The sequence below is a fragment of the Rhineura floridana genome, chromosome 12 (assembly GCF_030035675.1).
Source record: "Rhineura floridana isolate rRhiFlo1 chromosome 12, rRhiFlo1.hap2, whole genome shotgun sequence".
NCBI lineage: Eukaryota > Metazoa > Chordata > Lepidosauria > Squamata > Rhineuridae > Rhineura > Rhineura floridana.
In genome coordinates this window covers 34804952-34822138 of record NC_084491.1, presented here as the reverse complement: position 1 = coordinate 34822138, position 17187 = coordinate 34804952, and the positions used below count along the sequence as shown (strand labels likewise).

Genomic DNA, 17187 nt, shown 5'->3' with positions numbered 1-17187 from the left:
AACACGACCTTTCATGTCCTGCTTGTGGGCTTCCGATAAGTATATAGTTGGCCACTGTGAGAACAGGATGCTGGACTAGATGGGCCTTTGGCCTTCTTATGTTTTTAAGTAGCTACCCAGGAGAGCCTGACCCACGTCCAATACTTTCCATCATTTGAATAAATGATGTTCTTACTGTACTGGAAAATACTGAGTCTTCACATGGCTGGTAAGAAAAGTGACGAGAAACTTGGAGAAAGAACTTGAATGAAAACTTGGCAAGAAAGGAACAGATAGACCCATGGCTGCATCAGCAGCAACTGTGCCAAGAGAAGGGATTAGGACTTAAAGCTAAGAGCCGTCTGTCCTCATCACCATGAATAAATATCATTGGTGGCAAAGGCGGAGGCTCTATAGACACCATCCTTCCCTCTAGGACCTATTGTATTAAACCTGACGCTACATGCCACAGATGTCATTGTACTGGAGGCTAATTTGACGATTTATGTTGTTGAGCGAGGATTAGCGGAACCTCATGTTTTGATGGCCTGTTTCTAATTTGCATCTTTAATGAGTTGGGAACCCAGCCAGGTTCTGTTCTTTTGTGTTTACTTCTAAGGAACTGTGTTTATTTCTGATGATTACAAATAAATCTTCTCTTCCTCCCCCCATCCCATTGCAGCCTGTCTCCTCTGTAACCAGAATGACTGTGTAAGATGAAAAAGGAACAATCTACCCCCTGGTTAAAAAAAAGAAGAGAGAGGCATTGAAATCCCCTCCTCAAAGAACTTAGTGTCCACATGCCCATTATGACTTGTCCTAACATATTTGGAAAGTCAGCAGGTGAAAATACTGAGACCTGGTAATTTATTATACCTTTATCAGGCTTAACCAAAATGTCACAAAAGAGTATGCAAGCTTTTGATCTCTCCAGATCTCTTCAACAGGCCAGAACAGGGTTAGGAAATCTTTTTCAGCTCATTCCTTTATGGGCAGTCTTCTGAGGGCCACATGCTAGTGATGAGTGGGGCCAGAGGCAAAATGGATAGAGCCAAGGCCGATGCCAGAGGGCAGCCAGGTTGGGCCCTGGCCGAGGGTCCCTGCAGCCCAGAGTGGTCCCTGAAGGGCTGCTGGTTAGGGTGGAAGGGTAGAGCGCCTATTCCGTAATCCTGGCCAACTCCCAACCCTGCTGCAGATTGCAGAGAGGGAGCTCCAAGGCACACCCTCATACATATCATGTGGGCTTCAATAAGCCTGCATGCATGCCCCACCTATCTCTTCCATTGCTGTGTGTGCTGCTTGTGCATACCTACCATAAACCAAGATGGCGGCGAAGGTAGCATAAAGCCCATGTGTGCCATCAACCAAGATGGCAGCAGTGGCATCAGTCCCTTAGGGAATTCCCTGCCACCATCTTGTTTGAAGGTAGGCATGTCACATGGCATTCACATGAGGTGACAAGAGAGGCAGGTGGGGTGTGTGGGCACTGCAGGCCTGGGGAAAGCTGTTGCCCAAGGGTCCACTTATGCTTGGTGCCCACCCTGGATAGAGCAATGTGTTCCATTCAAGGGCATTTTCCAGCCAGGCAAGAATACTGAAAGAGGGGGTGAAGCAGGCCTCATGAGGGGTGTGGCTTTGGAAGAAGGGTGTGGCTAGAGAGGGGGTGTGGCCTGGGAAGACTCTCAAGGGCCATGAAGAGGTGCCGGATGGGCTGCATTCAACCCAATGTTCTGAAGTTCCCCACCTCTGGGCTATATTGTAACCAAGACCAGCGGATGGAAGAGGGAAAAAGGTTGACTGATGTTGAAGCCATAGATAGAGTCTGCATCTGGTCACAGTCTTAAAATTCAGTGTTAGAGGAGGTAGCAGATATTCTCCTAGCTAGGTGCCATACAGGTTTCCAGTTGCATCTAGAACTGCTGGGTTGAAGAAAAGTACAATGGTTGATTCCTCTCTCTCCTCCCCTGATTGGAAATATAAAGTCCAGTTTTATACCCAGAGCTATATCCATCCTTACATGAAACAATGAAACAGGTTCCTTGGTACATGAAAAAGAGAAATATATAGAAACCAAGAAGCCTTATATCAACAATGTTTGAGATTAATTTTAGGTGGTATACTGGGTTAACAAGTCCATAGACGGCAACCTGGGTAGTTAATTGAAGTGAATGTATCCTCAGAAAACAAAGGGCCATCTTCAGGTAATAAAAAAAATCTTCCTTCACTTTAGGGTCCCACAGATGAGTAGCTTAATACTGTAGTGTTCCCCAAGTCACACAAACAGTGAAGTTCCAAAACCCATATTAGGACAATACATATATTGGGCCAACAAAAGAGTGTGCCAGCTTTTGAGTTCCCCAGAGCCCTTCATCAACCTAGTGGTGCCTCAACCCATCTAAATTAGGCAATCTGTTCTGATATCATTATCTGGTTGCTGACTGGTACAAAGTGCAGCGATCATATTTCACCAGCTGTGAGGATCATGCAAGGCCTTTTGGGGGTCAAGAATTTCAATAGGCAATGTAATATGTATTTGTTGATTTATTAAAACTCACTACTAAGGCTTTTTTTTTTTACGTGGAGTGTTCAAAGCAGTTAAGAGATTCCATCAAGCAGGATGAGTCAGTGAGGAGGGCACTGTTATGCTGCACACCTGGCCTCCTGTCAGCAGAGTTGTTGCTGCTTACTGGGAGGGAGAGGAACCGGGGAGGTCAGCGCTGGGTGGACACCGTGGTGAAGCCAATCAAGTGTTCCCACCAATGCAGTGCACAGTCCCAACATCCCTGCCATGTTGCTCCTCCTCCTCCTTGAAAGCAGTAATGATTACATTGTTGGGAGGCCAGGTGCGTGGCAGCGCGTCTCCTCACCAACCACTCCAGCCATCAAGAAAGCTAGTCACATGGGAAGAAAAACCCAACCACAGTACTGTGGCTATTTCTATTCCTTTGGAAACACTGGAGCTGTATTTCCCTTTGTGTGTGCACGTATTTCACAGTAGCATGATTACTGTGGAGATGGATTGGATTGGAAGAAAATTTAATGTGGGTTTTGTATTTTCTCTTAATTAGATCTGTTCAGCGGGGAATCTCCTGACTTGGTTTAGTATCCAGCTTTGTCAGAACTTTCTTGCTTTATCTAAATACTTTGAAGCAGTCTCTTTATGTCTTTGCTTACTTGAAGACTTTGTTATAACCCTCGTCAACCTGGAATAGGTTAACAGGGGGACACCACAGAGAGAGGAAATGTCAAAGGCCTAAACAGATAATAGATACTTGCTTCTGAATGAGAATTATGAGGGGGGACAGTTTGCAGAGTTATTCAGCACCTGCATTTTATTTTTAAACCTCCATTTTGGGCAAACCTGCTTAGGAATCAGAATGTATTTGAATGCAAAATAAACTAAGCTTTCTCTCTGTCCACCTGCATTTCTATAAAAAAGGGGGGGAATTAACAGTGGTTCAGGGTATGAAATTTGGTTCCCTTCTTGGGATTGGCAAATATAGTAAATTTGATTTCACTTAGTTTCTCATTTTTTCCAATCTGAAGATCAGTTCTTCACATTTCCACATCATTTTTTTTGGTAAAGTCCTCATGAAAATCCATCAGCATTTTAGTGTGAATATCTCTGAATAAACACATTTTATATGCATTTTGCCTAATATTTATTTATTTTATTTATTTGTTTCATTTATAGACCGCCCATAGCGAGTGGCTCTCTGGGCGGTGTATGCACATGTTGCAAAGCAAATCCTTCCAATATAATGCATTCTGTAAACTATTTTCACTAATATATGCATGTTTATGCACACTTTTTCCAGGTATATACATTTTTGGCATGTGTTACTTGGCTGGAGAACTGCATTGTAAAATTCAGAGAAGTGTGAATTTCAAAGGATGGTTGTGCTTTGGTTCACATACTGTTTCAGAGCATGCAAATTAGGGTGGTTCACTGTTAAATGTGAACTAAATTGACTTTCTCCTCAGTTCCTATTCTCTTCTAGTTTCATTCTGCCATTTGGTTCTTCTCTGAAAAGCTTTTGTGGCATACAGAATGGGTTGATGTCACTGTGCTCAAACTCTGGAATGCAGTGTGTGAATCTAGAATGGATGTGCAAAGTCAGAGCTAGCACCACTTTCCATGGGCCATCTCTGTATACAGACACCATGTCGAATGAGTTATCATACCAGCTTTCCATGGTGCTGAAAGGAGAATTCACAACCACAGCATCAACTGCCTCATATGTATACAGGCTTCACCAATGTGATGTGAGACTCAGACACTTTAAACTAGGAGTGGGGAACTTCTGGCCCATGGGCCAAATGCAACCCCCAGACCTCTCTAGCTGACCTAGGTGATTCTCTCCAGGCCACATCCCTCTATAGCCCTCTCTGTGCCCCCTTTGTGTGTTTGGGCTGTAGAAATATAGGAAGCTGCCATCTATGAAACCAAACCCTTGATCCGTCTAGCTCAGTGTTGTCTACACTGACTGGCAGCCACTCTCCAGGGTTTCAGACAGGATTCTCTCCCAGCCTTGCCTGGAGATGCCAGGGATTGAACCTGGGACCTTCTGCATGCAAAGCAGATGTTCTACCACTGACCTATGATGATGCCTCATGTTTGCCTGGATAAAAGATGGAGATATACATGCAGGGAGTGGGGGGGGAGTTCAAAATCCCTGTGGGTAGAAAAGTCTGGCTTTTGCATGACTGGAATGTAGCCTAATGCACAAAGGTAAGTGTCATATTTGTTACTGCACTCACTTTTGCATCTGGTCCTGCACAATACATGGCCTCCAGAAGATACTGCTTGGACTGAAAAATTCCCTTACCCAGCAGTGGCAATGTATGAATCAGTATTACAAAGCTGAGGAACTCACAACTTACCGCTCTGGTTACTTTTCATAGGTTTCATGTGACATGTTGCAGTGACACCTTGACATGAGTCTGAGCATTCAGAAGGCTTCATTCTTGCACCGGACTCACAAGGAAACAATATCTCGTTGGCGTTTAGGTCATCACAAAATACTTAACAGTGCCTCTACCAGACATGTTGTGCATACATGTCATAATCACATAGTCTTCATTTGCTGGGACTGATCCAGAGCCCTTGTGTATGTCGAGTATTGGACTAGGACTGGGGAAGTTCCTGGATGACCTTGAGCCAGTCACTCTCTGGCAGCCTAACTTATCTCAGAGGGCGAAGAGGAAGAAACCTTGGGTTTTTTGGTAGCAAAGAGGGATTAAAATGTAATGTTGTTAAATAAAAAATAGTGCCTGTATGTATGCCATGATTCTGCAGGAGCAGAGGATGTGTTATGGGGAATCTCATCTTCCTCTTTTTAAAAAGTTTCTAAGCTCTTATAGCTATGAAGGTGTACTTAGAAAAGTTAGGAGTGGACAAATCTGTAAATTTCAGTTTCTGTTTCTCACTTTTCCAGTCTTAAGGTTCAGTTCTCCACATTTCCACATCAGTTTGCAATTTATTTATTTTTTAAAAAAAGTCTTCCTGGAGATTCAGCAGCATTTTAGTGCATATTTCTCACAGTACACAATTTTTTGGATACAGTTTTGCCTAATATGCATATTTTTGCAAGTAATTTCCCCTAGTATAATGTGGTTTTTTTCTGTTGTATTTGCTAATACACATCTTTTTGCACACTTTCCCCTAGTATAATGCATTTTTGCACATATTATTTGATTGGAGAGCTTAAGTGCAAAATTCAGAGAAATGTGGATATTGAAAGATGGCTGTGTTTTGGTTTGCATATTCTTCTGGGAAGTGTGAATTAGGTAGATTCACCTTTAAATGTGAACTTAATTTAACCCCACCCCATCCTTACAAAAAGTATATGCAATGCATGCGGAAATCTCAAAAAGCTAGAGAGATGGCTGGATAAGATTTTCAGTGGTGGAAGTTAAGACCAGACTATGAAGTCCTTGCTGCTCTTACAACTATCAGAACCTTCGTAATATATGTGGAACAGCAACCACCGTGGAATAAATCATGCCGGGGGGGGCAACATTATGCAAATCTTCTCATTGTATAGAAGTTGCAGAATCCAGATTTTCTTGGGTCAGAATTTGGGTTGCCCAGATGAAGAATATATATTTTTATTTGCTTTAGTGCGAAACAGACAGAGCCCTGTTTGTAGCGCTGTACACAAATACCAAAAAGGCTTGAGGAGAGGAGAGAAAGGAAGAAGAAAACCGTTTGGCCCAGCACAAAGTCAGAATTTACACATCAGAGGTTTCTCTTTCTCTCTCTCTCTCTCTCCCCTGCACAAAGACAGCGTGAAGGCATCTTTTCAAACCGTGATCCTTGTACTTCATCTTTAATGAGGAGACCGCCAAGTTCCTTGAAGGGCTTTATGCTAGATATTTATATGAACACAGACATGCAAGTTGTCTGTTTTACATATTACTGCCCTGATTTTTCCCAGTCCATGCAATGAATAATTTACCAAAAACGTGTGTAAGTATCTCTTTATTATTCATTATAATGAACTGAGACAGGAGTAATAGTCCACTAGACTGCAATCCCCTTAGGGCTCAACTTAACTAGGCTGCGCTTAGCTCTCCCACAGTTAATTTGAATAAAGGGAGGGCTCCGATGTTAGAACAGCAGGGGTGCTGCGTCGTCGCAAGTCACAATTAAGACGGATGGGAAATGGGCTGCTGGAGAGCGGAATGAGCAGTGCACAATGGAATGAAGGAGAAGATTGCCAAGTGGGAAGGAAAGGGCTGCGCCTGCTCTAAAGGGACCTGGTGGGAGAGGGGAACAAAACATGTTGTTTCCTGTGCAGAGGGGCTGTGGGTTTTAGCTGCCACAAGACACAGCAGGTAATGCTCACTAACAGTGCAATCCAATGCACGTCTACTCAGCTTGATTGGGTTCAATAGGACTTACTTCCAGGTAAGTGTGTATTGGATTGCAGCCTAAGTGTTAAGGTACAGGGGGCTGGTGATGTCAGTAAGCAGAGGAACTGAGAGCACCTTTCAGTTGAACTGCTTACTTATTACAGGGAAAGAGAGGTTGATTAGTTGCTCTGGCATGACATCATAACCAGCCCAGAACTGAGTCAATCACAAGCCAGTGCTCAAGGTTTTCCAGTTAACAATGTACTCACTTATATGGAGGCCAGTTGAAATCTAGTCAATGTCTCTGGAACTGTTTGGAGGGTTGCCTAAGAAGAAGCTTTTTTTGTGTGTGGCTTGGGGGTGGGGGATGCAACATATTTGAATATGCAGCTTAGACCAAAGTATAACTGGGAATAATAACTTTTTTTTAAATCTGACACAGTTTTAGCATGTTAAATTGTGCATGTAGGATGGCAATTCCATTGCTACATAATATAGGGCATATTTTTCTCGTTCCCACTCACCACTTATTCATTTCAATGTGCTATGTGTCTGGGGCTGTGTTGTGCAGCTCTTGGCAAATGTCACAAGCCATCAAGGTGTTTTATCTATATGGCCGTTGGGACTCTCCATGGGCCCACACCCCTTCTCTTCATCAGGTGCTTTTAGCTGGCAGGAATGTTTCCTGGTCCTGTGCAGGGGTGTAGTGGTCCAGGGTCTCAGGGGGTCTTAGATCCCTTACTCTTTTGGGGAGAAGGGTCCCAGCAGGGTTCCTATGTCACCAGCATTCTGTAAGCCAATCAGCATGAAAGGGGAGTGTGTGAAGATTCTCCTAACATGCTTCCTTGACATTTTCTGCTGATGGGAGCCAGTCGGAGGGAAAGGAGAAGATTCTACCCTTTCATGCTTATTGGCTCCTAGGGACATCTGGTTATATGGGAGAAGGCATATACAAGGATCCCATTCTCAACCCAGCAGCAAAAAAGGGGGGGCATGGCTGTGACTATCATGAAGGGACCCTGTACTTCTGAATTTGCCACTACACTACTGGCCCTGTGATAATGCCTCTTGCTTGCCTGGAGTGGATGGAGGGATGTGTGTATCTAGAAACCTCTGACCTTTGCATTCAGAAATGTAGCCTCCTATTTAAAGGTAAGAGTCACATTGGTTGCTGCATCCACATTTTGCCTCTGGGCCTGCCCACCACTGGCATGTAGTCCCCAGAAGGTTGGCTATGAGGGAATGTGGCTCTCAGGTTGCAAAAGATTCTCTACATCTGTTCATCTGCTTGAACCATTGCTTGAGGTTTCGCAGTTAACAGCAGACGTAATGGAAGACCAGATTTTTCTCTGGAATGGTTTACAGAGGTCCCATTTGCACTATACATTTAAATCACTATTACAACACTTTAACAGCCATAGCTTCCCACAAAGAATCTTGGGAACTGTAGTTTAAGGGAGCTGCACAGAACTACAATTCCCAGAGTAGTTTAACAGTCAAGTCCTTTTCCCAGGGAACTCTGGGAATTGTAGCTCTGGGAGGGGAATGGGGGATCTCCTAAAACTCTCAGCCCTAAAACACTCTTAAAGAAACTACAGTTCCCAGGATTCTTTGGGAGAAATTATGGCTGTTTAATGTGGTACGTTACTGCTTTAAATGTATAGTGCAGATGGGGGAGAGTTATGCATAAGAAAGTGGGTTTTGGTGGGGGCAGGGGTGGTGGTTGCAAAATGTTTGAATGCGTAGCTTAGACCAACAAATAATTGGGTGTGGAAGTCATAAGCAGAGTGCAGGGATTTGACACAGTTTTAGCATGTGAAGGTATGTGGGTTTGTGCAGGATAGTTATATCATTGTTATATATTATTATGTATACTTTAGATTTCCTTTGTACCACTTATCCATCTCAATGTGCTGCGTAGCTGAGGCTCTGTTGCACACTCCTTGGCAGATGTAGCAGGGCCATCGAGGTGCTTTTTATTCTACCTAATGGACAGGGAATTTGCTGTGGCTGTTGCTGGCATTTTTGTGTGGTGCTGATGCCAAGCTAATGAGTAAATATATCCGGCATTTCTATCAAATGGAATTAAAATGGCATGTGTGCTTGGGGAACATTTTAAATCCTCTTTCTCCCTCTGCCGTTCGTGTCTTCTTCTCCTCCCCCCTTCCTTTTTTTTGGCTTTGTTCTTTGCCAAGTGTAACTAACCACTCTGAGAATTTAGGTCTTAAGCTTTGCAATGTTAAGCAAAGTGGAGAGCGAGGCTGCAATACATAGTTGAAACGCTCCTCTATGGTTGTCCAAAGCCTTTGGTATAACAACATACAACTGCCCATCCACATTTCTTCTCTGTGTGGATTCAGGCAACGGCTAGCTATGTGGTCGCCAATTATGAAGGTGTGGCTCTGACAGTATAATAATGTCATTGTCTGTAGGCCCATAACCATGTTTAAGCCACCATTTCTGAGCAAACTCAGCAGAAGTCATACTGGGCTTACATCGTGAATGAACGGTTATAACAGATGACCAGCAAGCAATGTCACTACACAATAAGGAGCTGATAATACCTGATTAATTTTCTTATGCATCTACCTTCTAGCATGTATGTGTGTCGTTGGTGTTGTGAAAACCTGAAATTGTGTTTTCACTGGTGCTTTTGCATGGTTCGGTTGTGCATACATTGCGAACAGTAGCCATGTTCAGGTGTTCACCTCTTCCCCCATGTGATCACACTCACATGAGGGAAAGCATGCTTGTTGGCTTGTCCCTCTGCCACATTTCTGTCACTTAGCTCCATCGCCCTACACACATTGTAATGGTAACATCTACAGCGGGCAACCTGCTCTGCTAGATCTCATTCAAAACCACCCCTGCAAGTGGCCACCACCAGCTTCCTGTGGCAATGATTTCCATTACCTATGTGTGGAGTGAAGAAGCACTTGCCTCTGCCTGAGCAGTTTTATTCATATATTTTTTAAAGAATTGATAGCCTTCATTTCTGTCCTTTCCGACATTTACAGTGGCTCACAACACCGGTTAAAACAACAATCATGAATTCAAAATGGCAAAAATTAACACAGAGGTACAGAGGCTCTACATTAATTAAATTAATTAATTAACAACAGCGCCAACCAACATGCAAGCAAAACCCACACCCAATCTCTTCTAAAGAGCTAGGATTTAGTCATACTCTGAAAAGTGGTCAAAGGTAAAGAAACCAAGAGTGGTTGTTTTAACAATCTATCCCTTTTCCCAGGGAATTCAGGCAGTTGTAGTACTGTGAGGGGAGTAGGGGGCCTCCTAACAACTCTCAGCGCCTTTAACAAACTACATTTCCCAGCATTCTTTGGGGGAAGGCACAGTTATTTAAAACAGTATGATACTACTTTAAATGTACAATGCAGATGCGACTTTAGTATAGGCCTCTTGTGTAATTCAGAACCTTGCACAATTCGGTTTCCAAATCATGCAGGAAGGGGAACAGTTGGATGCTGCTTTCTGAAGATGATCCTGAATGCATTTTCTCAGCCTATGCACCACCTAGGTGATTAGAGCTCCATCACCACCACCACCCTGACGCAGCCCATCCCTGTCAGCTCAGAGCTTCAGGTAGGGGGTGAGGAATACATTCAGGTCACATTTTATTGTGAAATTCACACTTTCTGAACCATTGCCTGAACAGAAAGCCAGCTCTCCTTAGAAATCCACACATCTCTGAATTTTGTGATGCTGTTCTCTGTCCAAAGAATGCCTGTAATAATGGGTTTATTAGTGAAAAGTGCATGCAAAAATGTGTATGTTAGTGATCCAACAAAAATGCATTTTATTAGAGGGAAATTGCTTGCAAATGTATATGCATGTTTGCAAGAAAGTTCCCTCTAATGAAATGCATTTTGTTAAGCAAAGTTGCATTTAAAGAGGTGTATGTTAGGAAAGATGTGCATGAAAATGTATACAGACTCCCATGCAGAATTATTTAAAAATCCAGAAACTGTGTAAAAGGGGGTGAACCAAATTTAAAATTGGAAAAGAAATGAGAGAAAGTGAAATGGACAGATTCATCCATCCCTACTCTCACAAATGGTGTTATAGTGCTGATGGTTGTGGTGGTGATAATGCCCTTCTCACTTCCCCTCCCCTTCCTCTCTTTTCAGGTGTACTGTGGATGACAGGGTGACACGGGTAGCTTGGCTGAACCGTAGCACTATTCTTTATGCTGGAAATGATAAGTGGTCAATAGATGACCGAGTGGTTATCCTCACGAACACCAAAACCCAGTACAGCATCAAGATCCATAACGTGGACATATATGACGAAGGCCCTTATACCTGCTCCGTACAAACAGACAATCATCCAAAGACATCGCGGGTCCATCTTATTGTGCAAGGTAAGACTTGGTTGAGCTTGCTGAAAAGAAAAGAAAAATAAACACTTTTATGTTTGCCGTTCCCTGGGCTTTGACTGGATAATGTTGCTGATAATACTCAGGGTGTTAGGGATCTGAGTTTGTGCTTATTGTCCTGTTGCTGGACTTCTGGGTTCCATCTTGTATGTTTGCTATCTAGAAAAGTGTGATGTCCATTGTCTTGGTAGGAGCAAACAAAGGAACTTGATAGCCAGGAGCAGACATGGTACAAACACCTGAGCAGGAACACTGGATTTGGCTCTGCCAGTGCATTTCCACCAAGTCAACCTTGCTATGGCATCACCCCTTCCCCTCTACCTTCTGGTAAGCAGCAGAGATGCGTCCAACCAGAGTTCACGTGAGCAGTGGCACTGTCCTGCCATGCCATCCTCTTCTGTTGATGACTAACAACACATTCCTCTCCATACCATTTGACTGAATGGACCAAGCTGTGTCGTTGGTGGCTTAGTTCTAAATATTTGCATCGGCATCTATGAGTCACATTTCTGTATTCCGGTATAATGTCATGGTCTGTAACATTGTTTTAGCATTACAATTAGGGGCAGGGGGAGAGGAATTTTACCTCTCTTTCCTGAAACTGAGAAGACCGTGTGTCTTGGATAGTTGTTTTCTTATATTGCATTTTGTTGTTGCTCACCGCTTTGGGAGAATAATTGTGGAAAGCTGGGATAGCAAGAAATAACTAAGGATGCAATCCTAAACCACCTTACCTGGCTTGGGAGTAAGCCCCATTGAATTTAGCAAGGCTGACTTCTGAGTAGACATGGTTAGGACTGCACTGTAAGATTTCCTCATAGCATCTAGAACTCCAGCAATGAGAGAGAGGATGCTGTCATTTTTCCACCACTTCCTTTAGTAATCCTTGGATTGGAAGAGGAGAGATCTCCAGTGGCAGCTAGGAATATAGCTATGCTTGCATTTCACAAGGTGTCTTTGCTAGTGTCTGTCTATATTTAACTGTGTGTGAATACGCAGATGCATTTTCTCTGTTTCTTCTGATGGAGATGGGCATAGATCTTTTTTATTCTGTCAGGCCACCTCTTCCTTCTTCCCTAGAGTCTTTGTCTGAGGCAATGCTGTGACAGTCAAAATCTGGCATGGTACACATATGCTTAAGCAAATTAGTTTAGCACGCATCTCTCTCTCCATTTGTACCGAAAACATTGCACATCTTTCTAAATTATGTTGTAATGAGACTTCAGGGGCTAGCTGGTGCACATTCTGAAAACATTTTGGGTGTCAGAGAAGTGCCAAAGAATTCTGTCTTTCCTGCCTGGTGTAACAGTCCAAGTTCCAAAGAAACAGAGAGATCTCTAAATATGGAAAGGGATGCTTTAGTGCCACCTTAGTGGCCTTGACAGTGGAATTATCTTCTTTGGGGAAAATACAGTGCCAAAATAAAAGAACTGTCAGGTACTGTAGAGGAAAAGACTCAAACAGAACAAGGCTATCACTTTCTGGAGGAGAGAAGACAGATTGCGTAAGTGTGTCAAAGTCATTGTAGGCCATAAAGGACTTTTGGCATAGAACTTCAAGGGGAAAATGCCGCGAGAGAGCTGCCTTAGCGTAACACAAGCTGTGGGAGAGAAAAAGAGGGAGTACCCGAGGTTTTTGTTTTTGCTGACAAGGCATCTCAGAGCTTATACGTCAAGTGGCAAATCAACAGGAGGAGGAAGCCTGGAGCACGTCCCCTTTTGAGGGAGCTCAAGTGTAAGGGAATGTTTGATCCCACTGAGAAGGTGCAGACTCAATTTTACTGCTTGGCCTATGGAATGATAACAATGGTATGGAATATGCTTGGCCATCTTGTTCCAGTAGTAAACACCAGAATAGAAGTGGCTGTTCAGACATCCTTTTTTAAAAAAATAAAAATAAATCTGTGCTCAGGCAATCTAAATTCTGTGCCAAGAAAAACTGAATTCTGCATAAATTATGTAAATTGAATGCATATGCATTTCCCCCCTCTTATTCTTGATGCAGTGCTTGCTCATTTGTGCAATGTGTTCTGATTCTGCTAGCTATGGAGAGGGGCAAACCAATATACAACGATTCAGGCTTCCAGCCAACTGGTTCTTCAAAACAGCCCCTTGGTACCATGCTGCCTTACTTAGGAAAATCCACTAATTAAACTGGAATCCAGAAAGGGTTGAACACAAGGCTTCAGCCCCCTACAGATGTTCAGAAGGGGTACAATGAACACACTTTGATGTAGGGGAAGAATGGCTCTGTGGTTTCAGGCATGTAAGAAGGCACTGTTTCCATTCTACCCTATGTTTATCCCATGCCACACTGTTTCTGTTCTGCTGGAACTGCAGTGGAATTCCTTTGCATTGTATTTGCATTGCATTTATTGGTTGCCACACTGTTTCTGTTCCTCTGCAGTTTGTATTTACTGTTGTCGATTTTGGTCTGCAAACAATGTGTAACTGATTACATCTCCCCTTCTCCATTTGTGTTGCATTTCCTTCCTGAAATGCGTTCCTGAAATGAACGGGGTGGAATAACATAATGACAGTGTAATTTATGTAATTTAGGCACAGCAGATAATGAGCAGAATAACGTTACTCTACTCGTTATCTGCTGTGTCTAAATTACATAAATTACATTGTCATTATGTTATTCCACTCCGTTCATTTCAGTGCAAAGGAAATGCAACACAAATGGAGGAGGGGGAGATGTAATCAGTTACACATTGCAGACCGAAAACAACAACAGTAAATACAAACCACAGAGGAACGGAAACAGTGCTGCATGCTATAAATACAGGGCAGAATGGAAAACAATGCCTTCTTACATCCATAGGATGGAGGCATCTTGGCACAACTGGGAACCCTGCAAAGGAAGGGTGAGAATCCAGAGGAGTCCCCATGCACATGGAATTGTACATACATTAAGGATGGGGGAGATATTTGATTCAGTCAGCATCTAAAGTTGAATTTATGAAATTCACACTTTCCAAAACAGTATGAGAACTGAAACACAGGCATCCCTCAAAATTCACACTTATATGAATTTTGTGATGCAGTTCTCCAGCCAAGCAATGTTTACAAAAATACATCTATCAGGGGAAAGTGTGCATATACTGGTGAAAATAACATACAAAAAGGCATCGTATTAAGAAACATTGCTTGCAAAAATGTATACATTAGTCCAAACTGCATATAAAAACGCATTTATTAGGAGAAATTCACACTAAAATGCTGAAGACTTTTCATGAGGATTTTTTTAAAAAAAATGCAAATTGCTGCAGAAATGTGGAGAAATGAATTTATTATTAGAAAAATGTGTAACTGAGACAATTGAATTTGAGAGATCATTCCATCCCTAACATACATATGGAGGCTCTCTTCAGATTTTTAAACAAATGCTTGGAAGTTGAGGCACAGCCTGAACCACAATACCATTCTTCCCCTACCTCAAAGTATATTCGCTGGATTGATTTCCACACTAGTCATGGGATCCCTGGGATCCTGCTGGGAGGAAAGGCGGGATATAAATCAAATAATAAATAAATAAATAAATAAATAAAATGAATAAACGGACATCAGCAGTTTCCACTCCTATTTCTGTCGGAATTCTCTGGCATTGATACTCCACACATGCAGTGGCTCCCAACCTGCATTGCAATGCCTGTGCATAGGCTGAGGGGTTGGAACCTGCCTCTCCCCACTCCATGCATCCACTTTACCCATTGTGCACCTCTCTCTATGGGGCTAACAATGTTTTCTCCTTCCAAGGAAGATGCTATGCCTAGTTACCCTGAGCTTTTCATATTGAAATTGTTTCCCGGTGGTGGTGGTGGTGGACTTAGTTCTGCTTTGGAGTCTGTTTTATGGTTAGACCAGCCTGCACTTCCCTGTGCTTAGAGCTGCATAAATAATTGGGAACAGGGGAGTGGAGGGTGAACTTTTTTTCTCCCTCACAAATAAATGATTCATAGAGAAAAAATATGCCCAAAGTCGATGGATAAATTATTCACAAGGAATAATGTGACCTGCTCAGCTCATGAGGAGGTCTTGTTTCTCTTCCTCCTCTCCCCTCCCCCAACCAATTCCTTGCCCCCCCCCAGTCTCCAAGTGCTAAACAGAGTAAGGCCTAGAGTCCTCCCACCCACTTCAATTAGACAGTAACTCCAGAGGCCCTGGCTTCTTAGCAACAGCTATCGGCTTTTGTCCAGTCTATAGATTAATTTTTCAGAGTTAGTGTTAGTTCAGGTTAGATAAAGATAATGAAAGTTTCCTAATCCGTTTAAAGAAGATTTATCTGGCTGAGTAGAAAGCTCTTGCAATACAATAAGGCATGTATAAAACTGGTGCCTAACCTCTTCTTTAATTTCAAACAGCTGATGGATATTGATTTTGCAATGAGTAAATCCGAAGGGGGGTGTTCTGTGCTTCAACTTTTTTCCTCCAGAAAAAAAAAAATCCCACCACATGCTGAGAGACAAAAGGAAACATTAGAATAATTTGTTCTTTTTTATCTATATTCCTTTTAGGAGCAAAAAAAAAAAGAAACAAGAAAAAAATATTAGCTGTCTGGGGTTTTGTTTGCCACTGATCTGCCACCGTTATCGGAGGAAGAGAACCCCACCCATAACTCTAGTTTACCTAGTTAATTGAGTGTAGATCTAGTAGAAGACTTTGGGCAACTACCAATGCATATTTGCTCTAGAATTCTGTGAAGCTTTTTTTTAAGTGTTTGGTGCCTTTCACACAAATGCTTGTTTAAAGAGCATATTGTGTCAACCAGTGCTATTATGCTTGATTCACAATCTTTGTAGGCAGGGCTGGTGCCAGAGAGCAGCCAGGTTGGGCCCTGGCCGAGGGCCCCTGCAGCCCACAGGGGCCCCTGAAGGGGCCCTCCATAGGGTGGGAGGGTAGTGCTCCCATTCTGCAGTCTGTGGCAGTGTTGGCTCCTGACCTTGCCATGGATCATTGAGATGGAGCTCCCAGCACCTCCCCATATAGTGAGTGCTGGCTTCAATAAGCCCTCACACACACACAGCATAACTCTCCCGTCCCTATGAATAACATTTGCACTACATGTGCATGCCTGCCATCAACCAAGATGGTGGCAGAGGCTTCCCTAAGGGGCTGATACCCCCACCGCCATCTTGGTTAATGGCAGGCATGTGCACACAGTGCGCATGGCATTAACAGGGACAGAAGAGTTAGGTAGCATGCATAGGTGGGCTAATTAGCCCTGCACTGCCTGTATGGGGGGGTTGGACTATATCACCACAGGCCTGGGGCAGGCTGGTGCCCAAGGGCCCAGTGATGCCTGGCACTGGCCCTGCCTGTACGTCAAGGCAACAATTCTCTGCTGCTTAATCATCTTGGCTATGCAGGTCACATAGACTTGGAAAGGGGCTGATTCAAGTCGCTAAGATGACATCTTCCTCCTTGCCATTGGGACTCTACCTCTAACTACGCCTTGCAGATTTGGACTCATAAAGTTGGTCTGAGAAATTTCCAGATTGACAGACATCAGATGCTCAAACATTTTATAATAGTAGAAAAACATTTATAAATAAAGCCTGTTACTGTAAGTATAACAACCAGTGGAATTTACCGTTTCTGTCATCCAAAGACGGTAAGCTGCACATAGATTGGGAAAAAGAAATACACAGAAAGGAGGGTGGAACTCATTTTAGCCATCATAGGGACATAATGCCGTTGGTCCATCTAGCTCAATATTGGCTACACTGACTGGCAGCGGCTCTCCAGAGTTTCTCATAGGGGTCTTTTCTAAGCCTACCTGGAGATGCCAGGGATTGAACCTGGAACCTTCTATATGCAGAACATGTGCCCAACCACTGAGCTATAGTTCTTCCTAAAACTAGAGTATAGAAAGCTGCCTTATACCAAGTCAGACCATTGGTCCATATAGCTCAGTATTGCTTAAGCTGTCTGACAATAGCTCTAAAG

General features: G+C 43.1%; 1 protein-coding gene across 10 annotated transcripts in view; it reads left to right on the top strand.

Annotated features, from left to right (window-relative positions):
- The window catches only part of LOC133368398 (opioid-binding protein/cell adhesion molecule), a 919374-nt gene that overhangs the window by 704828 nt on the left and 197359 nt on the right, over window positions 1–17187 (top strand). For all 10 annotated transcript variants that reach the window (XM_061592598.1, XM_061592595.1, XM_061592591.1 and 7 more), the window contains one exon: window positions 10989–11221. In XM_061592598.1, coding sequence (XP_061448582.1) covers window positions 10989–11221 — 233 coding nt within the window. The remainder of the gene's footprint in view (window positions 1–10988; window positions 11222–17187) is intronic.